We start from the raw sequence: 19,013 nt of genomic DNA, 5'->3' as shown, positions 1-19,013 counted from the left end.
CCTGCCTGCCGACACCGGGAAGCTGGAGCCGGGCCCTCTGCGCATGCCACCACAGAAAGTCAAACACGACCGAGGCACAAGGTGGCCTCCATCCGGCTCCTGCCTTCCAAATGTCAAGCAGCTGGATTTGATCTTGGCCAATCACATCCCAACCCCAAGACTGAGTTCTTCTCCAGTCTCGGCCAGGCAGGAAGGCCAAGGGGAAGGAGGGTGGGGGACATGGCAAGCATAATCCAGATGAGGAAACTGAGGCAGCAGAATCCCTCCACACAGAGGGGGCCCACAATCCCCACATCTTCACTGAACACCGATCCCTCTCCTCTCTGCAGCCAAACCCTCCGCCCCTTAGCGATACAGAGTCACATGTGAGATTTCCCCACACAGGGAAAAGAAGTAGAAATCCCAAACACAGCCAAGTGCCAGGAAACCCAAAGGCAGATGATTCAGAGGATAATTGTGTCCACAGAGTCTTTGAGTTTTGCTCTTAATCTCCCCTTCCAGCTGTATTTACTCTGATATTGATTTTTTTATTTATTCAGATTTTTCCATTTCCTTCTATGGATTTGTAGGCAATCTCTAATAATCTAAGAAAGATGTCAAGGTTTAAATAAATAAATTACACAGAGAAGATCTCAAGAATCCCATCCCCTAATAATGATGATGATAGCAATATCAATATCTACCATGTATTGAGTGCTTACTATGTGCCAGGTATCGATGAGAAAACTGAAGTTCAGAGAAGTTAAGACACTGACCTAAAGTCACCCAGCAAGGAAGTATCAGAGCCAGAATCCTGTCCTGGAGTAGACCCCTGACCTTGGTATCAAAAAATCTAAGGCCTATGGGCACCAGGCAGGGAAGGCAACTTGTGAAGAGAATGATTGGGGAGTAATGAGGAGGGAATGGAGACGAAGGAAAACTGGAAGCTCTGGTGGCTATTACTGTGGAAAATGGGGGCCCAGTGTTACCGTTTTTCAAGGGAAATTTGAAGTGTACATTTTTATGTGGACTTAATTGAAAAATAATTAAACAATTTCTTTACAAATATCATGTAGGCTGAACAAAATGCGCTATAGGCTGAATTTAGTGCCCAAGCCAAAGTCTGTTCCTGCAGCTGCACACTCCCTGTGCCAACCCAGAGGGCCCCTCCTGCCCCAGGCCCACCTCCCAGCCTTCAATGTGGGACTGCAGCTGCTCCAGAGCCTCCAGCTTCTCCATCTGCCTCTTGGTCTCGTTGATGTTGGAGCACACCGTCTTCATGGCCTGCAGGGCGCTCTGGACCGCAGGGTGGTCTGGGTGCTTTCCGGGTGTCCTCTTGGCTAGCTCCTAGGGAAGAAATGAGGGCAAGAATAAGAGACATCAACCCAGAGGGGATCAATCCTGGCTTCCAGGTCGCCCAGCCTGGGCCAAATACCAGCTCTGCTCTATGAAAACTTTGTGATCATATGTGGGGCTGGGAAACATCATTCATTCATTCATTCATTCATTCATTCAATAAATGTCCCTTGAGCACCTCCTCCATAGCAGGCAGTATTCTAAGATCTGGGGACACATTTGTTAATAAAACAAGAGAAAACTTCTTCACCTGGTGGATATTATGTTCTATAAAAGAGATCAGATAAAATAAAGAAAAATCAAGCATATAATTCATTGCCAGGCAATGATCAATACTATGAGGACAAATCAGAATGAGGGGGCTAGAGAGTAGTAGGAAAAAAGGTGTTCTCTCACATAGGGAGGTCAGGAAGACCCCTGTGTGGAGGCGACATGTGACTAGAGACCGGAGAAGCAAGGGAGGGAGTCCTGCAAAAATCTTTGGGGAAAGTGTGCCTGGCAGAGGGAACAGCAAAGGCAAGGGATCTGAAGTGGGAGCATATGTGCGTAACAAGTAACAGTGAGGAGGTGGTGTGGCAGGAGTGGAATAAATGAGAGAGAGGAGAGAGAGAAACAGGACACAGACAGGACAGGACAGGAGAGAAAGGTGGTCGCTGATATGGCCCTTGCCCAGCTGTTTTCTCATCTGTAAAATGGGTATAGATAATGCCTTGCCTTGGGGGGGCTGGGTGAGGAAGGTGAAGGAATTAAGAAGTACAAACTGGTAATTACAAAGCAGTCACAGGGATGCAAAATGCGTCATAGTGAATATAGTCAATAGTATTGTAATAACCATGCATGGTGTCAGGTGGGTAGTAGACATCAGGGGGATCACTTCGTCAATTACGTAAATGTCTAACCACTATCCTGTATACCTGAAACTAACATAAAATTACATCAAATGTCAACGCTAAATGAAAATAAAACACACCTTGCCTTCACAGGGACATGGCGGGGGGTGTACAGAGGCTGGTCAGAGCAGACCTTCAACCCATGAACTTCCCCCACCACAAGCACAGGCAAGGACATTCTCAAGGTCAGGCCAGCCTTATCCAAGGGCTCCAGCCATCTCCTAGGTGTGATGAGAGAGGAACGGAGGGGGAAGGGACTAGCCAGGCCAGAAGCTATCAGGGAAGACTTTTCCAGCGAATCACTCCTCCAACCATGCCAGCAAACAAGTTTCTTTAGTCATGTGATCTAGACATGACACTCCCCAAAACTAGGCTCTTTGAACACAAAACATCTGAGCAGGGGCAGACCTTGGGGAATACCTAGATACACTGAGGGCAGAGAAGGAAGGGGGTTTGGGGTTTGCCCTGGGCCACCCTGCAAAATGACAGCGCCAGCCCCTCCAGAGCCAGGCTGATGGCCTTGCCCAACATCCGCCTGTGAGCCCGTGTGGTTTCACAAGCAGGCCTGAGGTGAGCACTTCCTAGAAAAGAGGATGTCAGAGTACAGGAACCCGGTGTTTCTGAAAGGTCCCTCATGCCCCCTCGCTCCCCTCCAACCACGCTTTTACCAAAAGGGAGCCGCTGGTACTGGCTGTGGGCAGCCCCGTCAGGCCTGAGGTGCGGGCTCCGTCCACAGTGAGGCCCTGGGACAGAGGCCTCGAACTCCAGACCAGCATCAGAAGACAGATCCATGAGACCATAGGGTAAAAACAAAGCTGGATCTGTCGCTGGAGGAAGTGACAGTACCCATCACTCGCTCTGACGTGGGGGTGGTGGAGGCCCAGAAGGAGACGAGGCCGTCGGGAAGCCATGCTGTCCTCTCCACAAAGAGAAAAGGGTGGCCCGTGGGCGTGGAGGGTGTCACGCACGGGGGCCGGACCAACAGAGGACACCCACTTTCTGAAGACACTTCAGCCAGCTGCAGGCCCTGTCCAAGCCCAGGGGGCGGAACTGTCACTCCTGCCCAACTCTTTCCTGCACTTGCAGTACTGGGGTCCCCTCAGGCCATATCTAGGGTGTCAGCAGGACTCAAAGGAAGAGCCTGACAAGACCCAATACCACTTAAAGAAAAAAAGAAAAGAAGAAGCAAAAAACATCTGGAAGTCCAAGAAAACCCAGAAGTGAAAAGCTGTCCAGCACAGCAAAGAAAGCCTCCAGGCCTGCAAACCCTATGGAAATTTCATGCAAATACAATTCTGATTTTAACGATTTCAGCCCCTGTTTCAAGGCTGGGAGAACTGTAGCCCCACAGATTAAGAATTAGTGGAGGAAAAGAAATAATGCACATGGGTCTTAAAAACTCCATCCTCCCACTGAGAGAGGGAAGGGGAGACAGTGGGCGAGGGCTCAGGACTGGGAGTCCATGTTCTGGCTTCGACCGGGACATAAGTGTGACCTTAGGTAAGTCACCCCCTTTCTGAGCCTAGGTCTCCTGGCTCTAATGCAGGACTGGATCAAAGCCCAGGACATAAACCAGGCCCCGCAGGCCAAATGCTATTGCCAGCCTCTCTCAGCAAAGCAGAAGCTCTGGCCACTCTGGGCCTGTGTTTCCACTAACAATTGGGCTGACGGGCAGCTACCCCCTTAGAAGGGACAAGGGCTCTACAGCTGGCCACAGTTACCACCCCACTGAGTTCTATAGAATCTACTCACTTCTTGTACATGATGGTGGGGGCAATAGCTATAAATTCCAATACAGAAGAAGTAAAATAAAAAGGAATTTTTAAAAAAAGAGTTAACTAAACCCAAAATACACACACACACACACACACACACACACACACACACTAAAATTATGCAAAATAAAGCAAGAAAGGGTGAAGAAAAGAAACCAAATAAAAATAGAAAAGAAAAATGGTAGAAATAAATTCAAATGCATCAATAAATACAATAAATATAAGTGGGCTAAACTCTCCAGTTAGAAGATAGGGATTGACAGATAAGATTTTAAAATTCTAACTTTGTGTAGTTTACAAAAGAAGTACCTAAACCCTAAGGATAGAGAATGGTTGATAGTAAAAGGATAAAACAAGATATATCATTAAAATACTAATTTAAAAAACTACTATAGTTCTATGAATACTGGGCAAAATGAACTTTGAGACAATAAAAATAGCTAATACTTACTAAGCACTTAGAAGCGCTTTACAGGTATTATTTCATTTAATCTTCACAATAACCCATGACCAAGGCTCTATCTGATAGAGGAGGAAACTCAGGGACAGAGAACTTAAGTCTCTTCTCAAAGAAGGAGTAAAAAATAAATAAAAATCACTACAATATTAGAGTAGCTAACATTTACCAAGCATGACTATCTACCTAGTAAGATGCAGTGCTCTCGTGAGTTTTCTCATGCATTGTCTTTGCAGTAAGCCTGGGAGGCAACTACCATCCACATTTTGCAGGTGATGCAATGGAGGCACAGAGAGGTTAAGCAACTTGTACTTGGTCACACAGCTAAGAGGCTGAGCTAGAGCCACACAGACCGTGGCAGAAAGCAGAATGTAGGCAGAACTGCCAGGGAAGGAGATCTGGGAAGGCCACTTAGAAGATCGGATGTACACGCTTGGCTTTGAAAGGAGGAAAGCAGGTCTCTCACCCTAAAAGGGGAGGCTTCCGTTCCTTGAGCTATTGTTGCTCACCACACAGGAAAGAGCCTGAATTGCGGCTGATGCAGGTTGAGATGCTGGAACAGCCTTAGGCAAGGTGTCGGTTCACAACCCAAGAGGCAGGATGGAGACTGGGCATTGTGGTTGGGGGAGGATGGGAGCTTGGGCAGGGAAGACCACAGTGCAGAGACCTCTGACTTCCTGTGCCTTCTCAGCAAGACGGTGACAGGCCAGATCCCTGGCAGATGGAGGGCTCGTTTCATAATATCAGAGTCCGACGAGGACTCCAAAGAGACACAAGTATCCAGGATAATATAGAAAACCTTGGCAAATAATACAAAAACAACTACCCAATTGAAAATGGGCTAATGATGTGAAGAGGCAGTTCTCATAAAATGCATTCCCCACCACTGCTACCAACATAGTCCAGCCATCTCCTACCTGGATCACTGAGGTCGACTCCCCTCTGGTCTCCCACCTCCACTCTCACCACCCGTAGTCCATTCTCCACGTACAGCCAGAGGGAACTAAGTCATATCTTGTCCCTCCTCTGCTCAGAACCTTCCCATGGCACCCACCTCACTCAGAGAAGACAAAGACCCTATAGTGACCCACAAGGCTGTGCATATGCTGGCTCCATCACCTCTCCAACCTCACTCCCCCACTGTCTACCTCCTATCTCTGGCCTCCTTGCTGCTCCTCAGACACATTCCTACCTCAGGGCCTTTGCACTGCCTGCTCCCTCTGGCTGGAAGATTCTTTCCCAAGGTACCTTCCTCACCTCTTTCTGGTCTTTGTTCAAAAGTCCCTTCTCAATCCATCACTCTTAGCTTGATACATATCTCTCCATAGCACCCATTCCACCTAAACAAACATATACATTTCCTATTCATTTGTTGTCTGCCTCCCCCCAGCAGAACATCAGAACACAGAGGTAGGGGTTTGGGCAGTTTTTTTCACTTTGTATCTCCAGCACCTAGTACAATGCCTGACACATAACAGTTGCTCAATAACGAGTTGGTGAATGAATACATAGCTTCAAAACCCCTAGACACTGTACCACCCACTGTGGCTCTCTCTTGAAGGTAATCAGGAAGACTCAAGAGATCTGCTAAGTAACGTTCCCAGTGCCCAGAATGGCACCTAGCATGCAGTAGATGCCTCCTAATTACTCATTAAATGACTGCAGAAATGTCATCCTATTGTTGCTAACTGTTTCTGAACCCACAACTTAAGACTTCCATCTGAAAGCTCCTGATGTCCAAACGCCAACTTGATTTAAAACTTGTCAAACATCTGGGGGCCAAACAGGCCACCCCGTCTGTTTTGGACAGCTGCCGCAGTGCTGTGTGCAGCATGGCTGCTCAGAGTATAGCAAGGGGGCCCTGCACAGTCTCCTGTGTCTTCTCTATCTTCCACGCCCTTCTGTGGGTAATGCAGCTCTCACCACGCTCAGTAGTTACCTCTGTCTCCTTGATCATAGCAGTGTGGCGCCCCTGGAGATGGATGCAGTCCATCACTAAGGAGGTATTGGCCTCAATTCTTGGTGCAGGAGGATGGCTGGATAAGGAGAGTTTCCCAGAGCATGGGATGTGTGCTAATCACAGCTCTCCCAAGGATTTTAGGTGGCACGCCAGAAAACTTTGTGTGTGTGGGGAGCGGAGCCAACAGGACTCCCTAATGGACTAGATATGGGGTGGATCAGAAATAACTCCCAGGTTTGGCCTGAGCAACCAGAAGGAAGAGAGACCAGCCCGGGCAGCGTGACTCAGTTGTTGAGCATCATCCCATGTATTATCAGTTCGACTCCAGTCAGGGCACATGTCCAGGTGGCAGGCTTGATCCCCAGTAGGAGACATGCATGAGGCAGCCAATCAATGTTTCTCTCTCTCTCTCTCTCTCTCTCTCTCTCTCTCTCTCTCTCTCTCTCCCTTCCTCTCTCTCTAAAAAAATCAATAACAACGTATTTTTAAAAAAAGAAGAGAAGCCATTTACAGAGATGGGGATGAGGGAGTAGGATGGGAGAGAAGACAGGTCTAGGGGAAGGAGAGAGCCAAGCATTTGGTTTGCAGCATGTTAGGTAGGAGGTGCCTGTTAGACATCCAAGCAGGGAAGCTGCGTGGGCCGAGAAAAGTGCCGCCCAAGGTTAAGTGAAAGGTCCATGCTTGGAAGTCACTGGCACAGAGATGGAGGTTAAAGCCATGGGAATGTCCGCACAAAAACCTGCAGGTTAATGTTCATAATAGCACCATTCATAACAGCCAAAAAGTGTGAAGCCAAATGTCCATCAACAGAGGAATGAATAAACCAAACATGGCTTGTCCACACGATGGAATATTACTCAGCCATAAAAAGGAATGAAACTGTGAGCCATGCTACAACGTGGAGGAGCCTTGAAAATACTGTGCTAAGGAAAAGAAATTGGACACAAAAGTTAGATATAATATGATTACATTTATGTGAAATGTGCAGAATAGGCAATCTGTAGAGACAGGAAGTAGGTGGTTGCCAGGAGCTGGGGGGAGAGGAGGGAAAAGGGAAGTGACTGCTAATGGGTCCAGAGTTCCTTTTGGGAGGGATGATGAAAAATATTTCTAAAATGATTACAGTGATGGTTGCACAACTTCTGAATATACCTTAATAAAATGAGAAAAGCCAGCGTAAATAAGGCCTCCTCCAGGAGCGAGTCTAGATAGAGTCAAGGCCCAAGGACTGAGGCCTGGGGCCCACCTACGCTCAGAGGTCTGGAAGGTGAGGAGCCAGCAAAGGAGACTGAAGGGGTTAGAGAGGCAGAAGGCAAAGTGCCCTCCAAGTTGCCCCCTGCCAGCCTCGCTTGCTCCCATGACACAGCAGGCAGGTCCCGTGGAGGGGCGGGGGGGGCGGTGCAGTCCAAGACCGAGCCCTGTGGATCCTGAGCCACACCAGCAGCCGGTGCACAGTAAGTGCTCCAATAAGCTCTGTGCATCACCCGGAAACAGCTAAAAGGGTCGGTGACAGCCTGTCTCGCCTCGGCACCTGCCATTTGAGCACCAGGGGCATTACCCCAAACCTGAATCATTTCCCTGGAACTGTCGATGGAAAACTCAACAAAGCCTGAAAATGCCAACTGTCTATGCCGGGTCTGGGTTGAAGGCTGAAATAGAATGTCCTGGCTATTCTTAGGCAATGTTCAAGTTCAGCTTTTTGGGGCCGTTCCCAAAGAGGCTTTCATTCTTGCCTTTTCCCTCTTCCCTCTTCCTACGCAGGCTCCTCAATCCTGCTCGCCTACTTAATTCAGAGTTCAGCTCACACAAGGGGCTCAGAGGGCCACAGGGACATCTGCACGGGGTCAGAACTAGAGGGGCCGGAGGGGAGGACTGTCCCCCAGCTCATGGGATTGTCTTTGAAAACCCACTGGAAAATGTGACAGAAAGGAGGAACTCAGGAGGGGTATGAAGAATTCCCCTCCGTCCCAGCTGTTTTCTGATGCAAACATTTCAGCTGTGCGTGCCAAAGGCCGGACACACTGAGCAATTCGCTCGGGCGGGCAGCATGGCATGGGCCCACAGGAATCTGAGGTCCCGCTGGCTGGTCCCCCAGTGCTCTCTGAGCCTCGGATAAACACAGCTGGAGACAGAGGAAACTGAGCCTGTAAACAGCCATTTGGTCAGGAGAGCAAACCCACAGCCCGGCTTCAACCATTTCCTGTGGGCAGTTACTCTTCCATCGGCTGCCGGCCGGCGCTGTCCCTCCCTGCTCTTCTGGGAATCCAGAGCCCAGAAATCCTGCCAGACCAAACTGTGGCCCCTGGGGCTGAGCAGGCCTCAGAAATGCATGGGCCTCACATTGAGAGCTGGAGTACACACACACACACAGGTCCAGCCCCAGTGGCTGTGAAAACACGTTATAGAAACTGCCATTCCAAGCGCATGCTGGGATCCCAGACTTTCCCAAGATCCAGAAATCAAGGGGTTAATTAACACCTAGGGAACCTCAGCTGGTGGTTCTTCTAATGGGTCAGATGTTTAAGGTTTTGAAAACCAGGAGAGAAGGAGCAGGCCAGTCACTGAACCATGACACACAAGGTCACTGACCTTCCCAGACTCCCCACTTAGGGAACTGAGATCAGCACCCCCAACACCCAGCACTTTGGCAGCCTTAGCACCTCAAAGCGCTTCTCAACAGGCTGTGGAGCTGATAGGGGAATTCTAGAATCTACAAATCATGGTTCTGCTTCCTTACCCAACGTGTGGCCTTGAACAGGCCCCTTCCTTTCTCTGTGCCTCAGTTGCCTCATCTCTAAAATGGGGCTAATCAAAGTGGCTACCTCATCGAGTTGCTCTAAGAAATAAGTAAATAAGGGTCTGATCATCATAACAACCTTATCAGTACTATTAACACAAACTATGTGTTACAGATGAGAAACTGAGGCATGGAGGAATCACACAGCTAGTAAAAGGCAGAGCTGGGGTTCAAACCCAGGCAGCCTGGGGCTGCCAAGTGTGGCTCTAATCCAGGGGTCAGCAAACTTTTTCTGTGAAGGTCCAGATAGTAAATATTTTAGGCTTTGCTGGCCACATCCGGCCTCTGTCACACAGTCTTCTTTGTTTTAGGGTTTTGTTTTATTTTTACAACCCTTTAAAAAATGCAAACACCCCTTTTAGCTCATGGGTTGTACACAAACAGGCCAGGGGCTAGAGGTGACCCATGAGCCACAGTTTTGTTAGCCCCTGCCTTAAGCCAATACAGAACACTCTCTTTAAATGCTGGCAATTAACTCACATGTGGAAGACACACCACACAGACCAGACAAACAACATGGGCAAAAGTCCAATTCAGTCCACAGGCTACCAATGTACAAGGTCCACGTGGAGCTTCTCCTGCACCAAGCCGAAGAGCTGAGCTACGTGTGACGTCGCCAACATTCACCTGGGAATCCAAGCAGCTACAAGAACCACGGCGGAAAGTCCTTTTGAGCTCCCTGGAAGGGACAGGCAGCAGCAGGCCAGGGGAGGTGAGGGGACAGCTGTGTCCCACCTCCCACAGCTGCGCACAGTACAGGCTGTGTTCACAGGCAGAAATGATGGCCCCAGGGTCTGGTCAGCCTCAGAGGCTCAAGTGTCGCCCACCTTATCCAGCAGAAAGTCAAGTTCAAGAATTCCCTAGTACTTTCCCCTCCCCTCTCTCTTCCAGTTCATGGAGCAAGGATGCACATGGCCCCGGGCGTGTGAATGAGGCATCACCAGCCAAATTAATCCACCAGCAAAGACTCCAGGAACAGCTGTCAGACTCGAGGCCTTGAGGATGGCGCCAAGGGAAGCTCGGGTCAACAGCCGCCATTTCCAAGGGCTGAAAACCCTGGGCTGAGAGCAGCAGATGGTGACAGAGCTACCCACCCAGCTGGAGATCTACCCAGAAGCCAGCTCGAATGCTGAGAATTAAGACTTCTTGGGTCCCCACACAAGCAGCAAATCTGCTTGACCAAGACTCAGTCAAAGGGGGCTGGGCAGCACAGGAAACAGCAGTATGTGGATGCTGTGGTTTCCTCACACAGTATTTGCCCACCCGCTTCCACAAATAGCCCAGATTTTGGTGAGGAGGGTCCAGTCTGTCCCCCTCACTGGGCTTTTAGCCTGTGGGACAGTGATTGGTGAGAGGTTGGAGCACATGACAAAAATCTAAGCCAATTAGAGATCCCTAGCTCAGGGTGATTGGTTCAGGTATGAAGCATCTGACCCCAATCTCAGCCAATCAGAACACACTTGTCTTGCTCACTGTCATTGGACCACGTCTTAGCCAATCAATGCCTAACCCTGCCCAGCTCATAGCAATTAGGGTAAAGCCCAAGTCCAGGCATACAGGTGGAGGAGAAAAGTTTTATAGCACAAGCAAAGGCTTCATGTCATTGATTCAAGTATAAGCATGCGACTCAGACCCAAATCATTTGGAATATCACATTCTCCTGGCCACAGATGGCCAAAGCCTGAATCACCCTCAGGACTTTTGTCAGAGCTACTAGAAGAGAGGATGTAAGGCCAGAGTAACCACAGCCCTCTGCGACCACACTGAACATAAAGCTCAACAGTCAAAAGCAGAACTGAACAAGGGAGAAAGAGGCAGGGTCCTGGTGGGATCCAGCCTGCCCCAGACTTCTCAGCTACTTGCACTAACAAGTTTTATTTTATGATTAAGCCAATCAGAGCCAATCTGTCACTTCGAGCATGGTGAAAGGAGTGGGGTGCCGCTCTCACCTTGAGGAGGAGGGGGTACTTGCAGATCCTCTGAATCGGAGACAGCAGGTAGCCCTCCAGAGGGATGTCCGTGGTCTTCCGGCCGCCCAGAAGCATGCAGCTCTGCAAAGGGACAGACACCGCCATTAAAACTCGCCAAGGACAACAAAAGGATTGGGCCACCCTCAAACAGCCATGGGGTAGCACTCTCAAAACGCAGCTACACACTTTGGAAGCAATGTAGCAACACCTAGGAGAGATGGAAATGTGCAGAGAGGGTTGGGCAAACGTAGGCTTACAGTTGTTTGTGTGGAAAATAATAAAATAATTAATAAATAATAATACAAGAATAAACTCTGTGCTTCACATACTCACAACTGTAAACCTAGTCCTCTCACCCCCACCCCCCATTCTCACACCCCACCCCCGTATTCTATAACCCAGCACAAGGCCTCCATCAGACGTGAAACAAATCCTGCCCAGTCCCTATTTTGATCATAAAAGTTTTATTGGAACACATCCATCTATTTACATATTGTCCAAGGCTGCTTTCAAGCAGTCATGGCAGAACTGAGTAGTCGTAACGGAGACCACAGAGTCACAAAACCTAAAATATTTACTATCTGGCCTTTCACAGCCAAGCTTGCCAATCCCTGGCCTAAGGAAGCTTTCACACCTACACACCAGGACACAGGAACACAGACTTCAAAACAGCCTTATTTGGAACAGCAAAACATGAGAAGCAACCTAATAAGAATAGAAAAATGTGTCTGCAGGACACTTATGCAGTAGTTCACTGCACCACGGTGACAATGGGGGAACTAAAGCGACACAGAGCTATGCGGATGAACCTCAAAAACACACTTTTGAGCAACACACACACACACACACACACACACACACACACACACACACACAATAAAGAATATGCATGGTATGAACCAATTTAAAACTTTTAAAGGTACACAAACCCAAACTAGGCATTGTTTATAGAGAACAGGTCTACAGTAACATATAAAGACATGCACAGGAAAGAAATAATATTCCCAGACCTAGAAGGAGTTACATCTGTGGAGGGAGGGTTCCAATGGGATTTGGAAAATGAACTTGCGACCTTCAACTGTTACTGAAAAGGTTTTATATCTTTACCTGGCAGGTGGGGACCCGAGTGCTGCCACAGGAATACCTGTGTTTTGGTTTGCAGAGTAAAGACTGCAACTCACCCCTCAGCTCCCGGCCACCTCCCTGGCTGCCTGCAGCCACCCACATCAGTACTTCCTTCGTGCCAGCCCGCTTTCCTGTGTTCATTCTATCCCCCCGCGTAACATGCGTTTACTCCTCCCAATAATAATAAACATATTATTACCATCATCCATCGCCAACCGACAGATAGCTTATGAAGTGCCAGAAGGTCCTTGACAGCTCTCATCCTGACAACCAGTCTCATCCTGACCACCAGCTTCCCTACGAGCTAACCACTATTATTATTCCCATGTCACAGCTCAGGCACCTGGGGTTGGGAAGGGTAAGTGTTTCTCCTCAAAGTGAGCCAGAGGTGGGGTCTCCATGCAGGCGGGCTGAAGAAGAGCCTGGGCTTGGAACCATGATGCCAGCTACCCGTACCCCAGGCCCAGCATTCTTCAAGGCCAGCCCAGCCCACCCCCACCCCCACCCCCAGGAAGCCTTCCCCATCTTCTCTCAATTCCCAAGACTCTTTCCTCCTGGCACCTGCACAGTAGGCCGTTTGTTCCGTGTGGCTAAAAACCACACACAGGCATTTATCGTCCTTTCCTCTGGAGAGGTTCCTCTTGGAGCCAAGGGGCTCCAACCTGAGCATCCGTGTTTTGGCTGCCAGGAATCATGAGGCTCATGTCTGCGGTCCTGCCACCATGCCCCTCACTGTCCTGGGCTGTGAGGGCTGACAATGTGCCCAGTATATGCATGAATGAATAAATGGACGGATGAACCAATGAATGTGCGAACTGCCCGCACATGCAGCAGGGAACGGGTCTCAGCCTCCCCCCACCAACACCGTGCCAGCAAATTGGCAATGAAACGGACTCTTGGGAAAGGGAGTCCCATCCTATCACTCATTCATTCTGCAAATTCACATCGTGTGCTCACTGTGTTCGGGCACCGTTCCAAGCACTGGGGGAACTTCCCAACAAGACAAGTGAAAATGTGATTGGAGAACCTTTCCCATGTGCTCACCACACACGAGGCACTGTGCCTCCTGCTTCGCCCGTCGGTCAAGTTCATCCTCACGACCCGAGGATAAGCGTGGACCGTTCATGCTTAGCCACAGATGGGGAAACTGGCACAGAGAACCCGAATGACTGGTCCAAGACTACTGCCTTTCAGGAATCTTAAAGGCCCCCTCCTCGGAGAAGCAGAATCCCAGGGACCCCGGGGCTGACTGTGGCGGGAGCTGCATGGCTCCCACCCCCACGTCTAACCCTGGCACAGACGGGGGATCAGGGATGTGGCAGCTGGGAGATGCCAGGCCCCACACTGCTCACACTCAGGCCTTTGTCCTCAGCCAGAACTGCCCACAAGCTGCCCTGGTGATGTCAGCTCCGGGCAGAGAGAGGGGAGCCTGGGGGTGGGGAAGGGCTTTCCAGAAGCCCCCAGGGCTTGGCCGGAGAAAGGCCTGTCTCTTTGTCCAGAATCAAGGAGTCTTCACAGGACTGTCACAGCCACCAGCTAGGCTTCTCCCCAACCCCCCAGATTGTTGTTTCACTTGATTTTCTTTCTTTCTTTTTTAAGAATAAAAGCAAACATACACAGAGCTACCATTCACTATTCTGTGAAGATTACACTCCAGGCACTATGGGAAGAACGTTTGAAAATTATCCCTTTAAGCCCTCCTAATTCACAGAATTGATTCAGGTGGTATCAACTTCCTCAGCTTCCGCACCTCCTATGGCAGCATGCCCTGCGCGGTCCTGGGTCCTCCTTTCTACCCATGCTCGCTCCCTGGCTGACCTCTCCCAGACCCATCGCCCTAGCACCATCCTAGCTACTGACGTGCAGACTTGTATCTCCAGACTGGCCCCTCCCCTCCCAAAGCCCCACCTGGATGTCTCCAACATGGCCTTTTTAAATTGTCCTCTCTCACCTGCTCCTAACCCAGCCCTTACCACCTCGGGAAACTTCAACTCTATCCTCCAGTGGTTGGGCCCCAAACCCTGAAGCCATCTTTAACGCCTCTCATTCAGTTACTCCCCGATACCAACCATCCTGCAGATCAGTCAGCCGGACCCTCCAACTCCCTGTGACTCCAACCACCCCAGGCAGCACCACCATTGCCCCATCCTGCCACCATCATCTGCCTGGACTGTTGCAGCAGCCCTGTGGTGGGGTGAATAGTGTCCCCGAAAATGCCACACCACCCCAAATCTCAGAATGTGTCCTAATTTTGAAATAGGGTCATTATGGATATGCTTAGTTAAATTAAGAGGAGGTTACACTCGATTAGAGTGGGCCCTACCTCATCTGACCCATGTCCTTATACGAGGAGGAGAGGACAAGGAAACGAGGCCACATGAAGACAGGGGTAAAGACTGGAGTTACATGTCCACAAGCCAAGGAGCCCCTGAGGCCCCCAGAAGCTGGCAGAGGAAAGGCAGGCCCCTCCCCTGGAGCCTTCGCAGGGAGCAGAGGCCGGATCTCAGCCTCTGGCCTCCAGTCTGCGAAAGAATAAATTCTGTCGTTTAAGCCACCCAGCTTGTGGTCATTGTTAATGGCAGCCTGGGACACCTGTACCAGTTCCCCTGTGCCCTTTGCTTCCAGCCTCACTCTGCCAGGAGGCAGACCTTTCAAAATGCAAATCAGTTCAAGTCATTCCTTTGCTCATAACCACCAAGGGCTTCCCGTCCCACTCAGACTAAAACTGAATATTCTAAACTGCCACACGTTCCAACATGGACAGATCTCGCAGGCATTATGCTGAGCAAAGGAAGCCAGACACAAAAGCATCCTGCATGATGCCGTTCGTGAAACATTCCAGAACAGGCACGACGAACGTTTGGTGAGAGAAAGCAGCAGAGCGGTTACCTCTGGATGCAGAGAGGCATGGCGGAGGAAGGGCACAAGGAATCTTCTACAGTGACGGGAATGTTCTACATCTTTACCTCGAAATATCACCTGGTCTCACTCGTTGGTGGAATATAATGAACAACACAAACTGATGAACAAAAATAGAACCAGAGTCATAGAAGCATCAAACAGAGTCATAGAAGCATCAAACAGACTGTCCAACCTATGAGGGAAGGTGGGGGGTGAGAGGGTAAGAAATCAACCAAAAGACTTATATGCATGCATATGAGCATAGCCAATGGACAGAGACAGTAGGGGGGTGAGGACATGTGCGCGGGGGGGGGGGGGGTGGGAGCGGCCAGGGAGAGGGGGAAGGAGACTCATGCAATACTTTAAACAATAAAGAATTTTAAAAATAATAGATAAATCTTAACCTCTAAGGTGGTTTCATGGGAGTACACATATGTAAATATTCATCATGCTGTGAGTATATTCACAGCATGTATGCTAGACTGCAATAAAAAAAGCTATGTAAAAATCTCAGATCCTCCCATGGTCTAAATGCTCCTTCATTATCTGGCCTTACTTCCTTCCACTCTTCCTCTTACGCTCTCCATTCCAGCAACCTTGACCTTCTTGCTCTTCTTCAAACACACTTCTACCTCGGGACTTTTGCACTTGCAGTTCCCCTACCTGGAAAGCTTTTCCCCCAGACACCCCTTGCCTCTCTCATACTTTCTCCAGGTCTCTGCTGAAGTGTCACCTAAGACACTTTTCCAAAGACCAATCTAAAATAGCAGGCACCACCCTGATCCCCCAAAACATCCTGTCGCCCTTAACTTACTTTATTTCCTGCAGAGAAGTTAATGCCACATGACATGCAGGTCTCCCCTGCTTGAGTAGCCACTCCACGTCAGTAGGGACTTTTCTTGCCTTGGTCATTGTTGCATCCCCGTACTTAGTATGATCCCTACCACACAGTAAGTGCTCAATAAAAAGCTGTTGCATGAATGAATGAATGAATGAATGATGCCCACTTTACCGACAAGGAACTGAGGCACCGAAAGACAACGTTCTCACCCCATCTTTCAACTAGTGCACAGCACAGCACATCGTGAATGGAAAGCCAGATTCTGTGTGTTCCCAACGCCTTACGAGCCCATGATAGACATGAGATGGCACTTCTGCAGGTGGCCAAAAGCTGGGAGATGCCAGCAAAGAGGGAGACAGATGGCATGTGTGCTGGCACCCCACACGTCCTCCCCCCTCCCAAGCTGGCCTAGCCCAGCTGCTGGTAGGAAAGGGGCAGTTTGGACCACTAGGAAGACTGCAAGAGAGAGGGGAAGGAAGGACAGAAAAATTGAGGCCCTTCCCTTCCCACATCCCCAGAAACACCTTCCTGCTTCCCAACACACAGCTGAGCCCAAGGGGGCATCCCTGGAAGGTGGGGCTCTGAGCCAGCATGCTAAGGGGTGCTGCCTGAAACTCAAAAGGTCAGTCACAGAAACACGGTCATGTGTGTGGTCTTACAAGATATGACTTTGTTTTTGCTTTTCACCAAGACTCTTTTATGAATGTAAGTGCAAAACTAGAAACGTAAAGACACAGCTACCAGCAATGATGAAAAGCATCAGTCCCGAATGCTTGAGGCACTTGCGACAAAAGTGGAAATCAGTCAACCAACCTGCCCTTCCTCAGATGCTCACTGGAAGTGGGCCAAGCAACAGGAACTTACAAGCGAAGGAAACATACATTTTTGAATCAAAATTCTGGAAATACTTTGTTGGAGGCTGCATTACGGAAAAGTATTCAAGAATGTTATTATATAGCTTAGCTCTCTGGACACATGGTTAACACTCCTTATGCCATGTCAGTTAATTGTTGTTCTTTTATTTGCTAGATTCTGTATGTGTTGTCAGGAGATAAAACCGTTTTGGGGGCTGGGACTGAATGAGTAGGGGATTTAGAGGTGAAAGACCGAGATTCAAACCCCTAAGAAGCTCAATCGTTTCCTAAATATGTACTCTTGAAAAGTCGCGTAATATTTTGAAGTCATCAAAATCACCTTTGGCAAAGGCTTGAGGTGTCCCCTAACATAACCTTCCACAGCAACAGGATTTTCAACTAGGCACCTGGCTGCCCAGAATAAAGCCTACGTTTCCCAGCCTCCCTTGCAGCAAGGTGTGGGCATGTGACCAAGTATTGGCCAATGGAATGTGAGTGGAAGAGATGTGTGCGGCTACCTGTTGTACCCTTACAAGGAGAAAGGCAGTCCTTCCTTCCCACCCATCCCGCATCCCACTACCTGAATGTGGAAGAGGGAAGAGGTCTTTTTAGACCACGTTAATGAGGGCACACCCTAGGGCAGTGATGGCAAACCTATGACACGCGTGTCAGAGGTGACACGCGAACTCATTTTTTTGGCTGATTTTTCTTTGTTAAATGGCATTTAAATATATAAAACAAGTATCAAAAAATGTAAGTCTTTGTTTTACTATGGTGGCAAATATCAAAAAATTTCTATATGTGACACGGCACCAGAGTTAAGTTAGGGTTTTTCAAAATGCTGACACGCCGAGCTCAAAAGGTTCGCCATCACTGCTCTAGGGCCTTGGCCCCTGACACTGGAACCCCCAGACTGTCTACATCATGTTAACATGGGAGAGAAATAAATGCTTACCTTGTTTAAACCACTGCTATTTGGGATGTCTGGAAATGCCGCCAAGCACACATGTATCTTAACTCATACACAACGGTGGCTGGTCAAGCTCCAAGGAGATCACAAATGAGAACCCACTTTACACACCAGGGAAGCTCTCTGCAGTGGTAGGGAAGGCCAGCACGGATGTCTAGTGCTTTGCCTGATCAACATCCATTCCCAACTTACTTCCACAAGTAGAAACTGTTCTTTAAGGATCCACCACACTCTTAGGGCCTGTGATATGTGGGAGTTGACCCCGCCCTCCAGCTCCAGAAGGGACCAATCAGAGCCCCAACCAATCCCTCTATCTATAGCAAGCTTGGCAAACTCGCACCCAAGGGCTGCATGCGGCCCACAACGAATATTTTTGCGGCCCAGCCAATATAACGGTAGGTAAGAAACGTTTTAATAAAAATTTCATAACTTAATTTTTACAATATCCTGTTATACATAATGATTAATAACGAACTACAACGTTCACTAATGACTGATTACTATAATCGTGCTGCATTCGTTTCTCTTCTGCGCCTTACGCGCAGGCACACCGTTTTTCTCCACTAATACTAGCAGTGAATATTTTAGCAGCTGATTGCCACATCCTTAGTCTTGTATTGACTTGTTTGGTGTGCGCAACAGGAAGTATTTTGCTTTCAGGGAACAAGAAAAATAGGTTTGTTTGCATTACGCTTATTAATTTGTGCAGTTATTCCGTGTCTGGTAGGTTAATATTCAAGAAAAAAATATTAATTTTTATTAAAATGCTCTATTATTTTACGTTAACGATGACTCATTTATTTCAGCCCTTTGTATTCAGCATATCCCTATCAAAATAAACCTATGTTTCTATGAAAATTGAAGCTTTTGTTTTTTTGCGGCCCACATACACTTAAACCTTGTTTATTTGGCCCGGGTTAGCCTTTGAGTTTGACATGCTTAATCTACAGCAACTGGTTCAGGGATAAGCTCTATAGCCAAGCGAAGCCAGTGAGCATCAGACCCAGGGTTTTGGCCTGACTGTTGGGAAAGAGGAATTTTCTTTACCCTGGAGCTGCGCTGCTATGAGTGGGTATACGTGTGGAGTTGCTGAAGACCACGCTGACACCACTTGAGGAGAGCTGCCTGGGAATGGAGC

General features: G+C 48.8%; 1 protein-coding gene across 3 annotated transcripts in view; it reads right to left on the bottom strand.

Annotated features, from left to right (window-relative positions):
- Positions 1-19,013, bottom strand: part of PREX1 (phosphatidylinositol-3,4,5-trisphosphate dependent Rac exchange factor 1) — a 176,963-nt gene that overhangs the window by 65,743 nt on the left and 92,207 nt on the right. For all 3 annotated transcript variants that reach the window (XM_059706826.1, XM_059706824.1, XM_059706825.1), the window contains exons 5-6: positions 11,164-11,265; positions 1,165-1,326 (exon numbers count right to left, since the gene is read on the bottom strand). In XM_059706826.1, coding sequence (XP_059562809.1) covers positions 1,165-1,326; positions 11,164-11,265 — 264 coding nt within the window. The remainder of the gene's footprint in view (positions 1-1,164; positions 1,327-11,163; positions 11,266-19,013) is intronic.

Source organism: Myotis daubentonii, chromosome 8 (assembly GCF_963259705.1).
Source record: "Myotis daubentonii chromosome 8, mMyoDau2.1, whole genome shotgun sequence".
Classification (NCBI taxonomy): Eukaryota; Metazoa; Chordata; class Mammalia; order Chiroptera; family Vespertilionidae; genus Myotis; species Myotis daubentonii.
The sequence above is the reverse complement of the archived record's forward strand: the minus strand, read 5'-3'. Positions and strand labels throughout refer to the sequence as shown.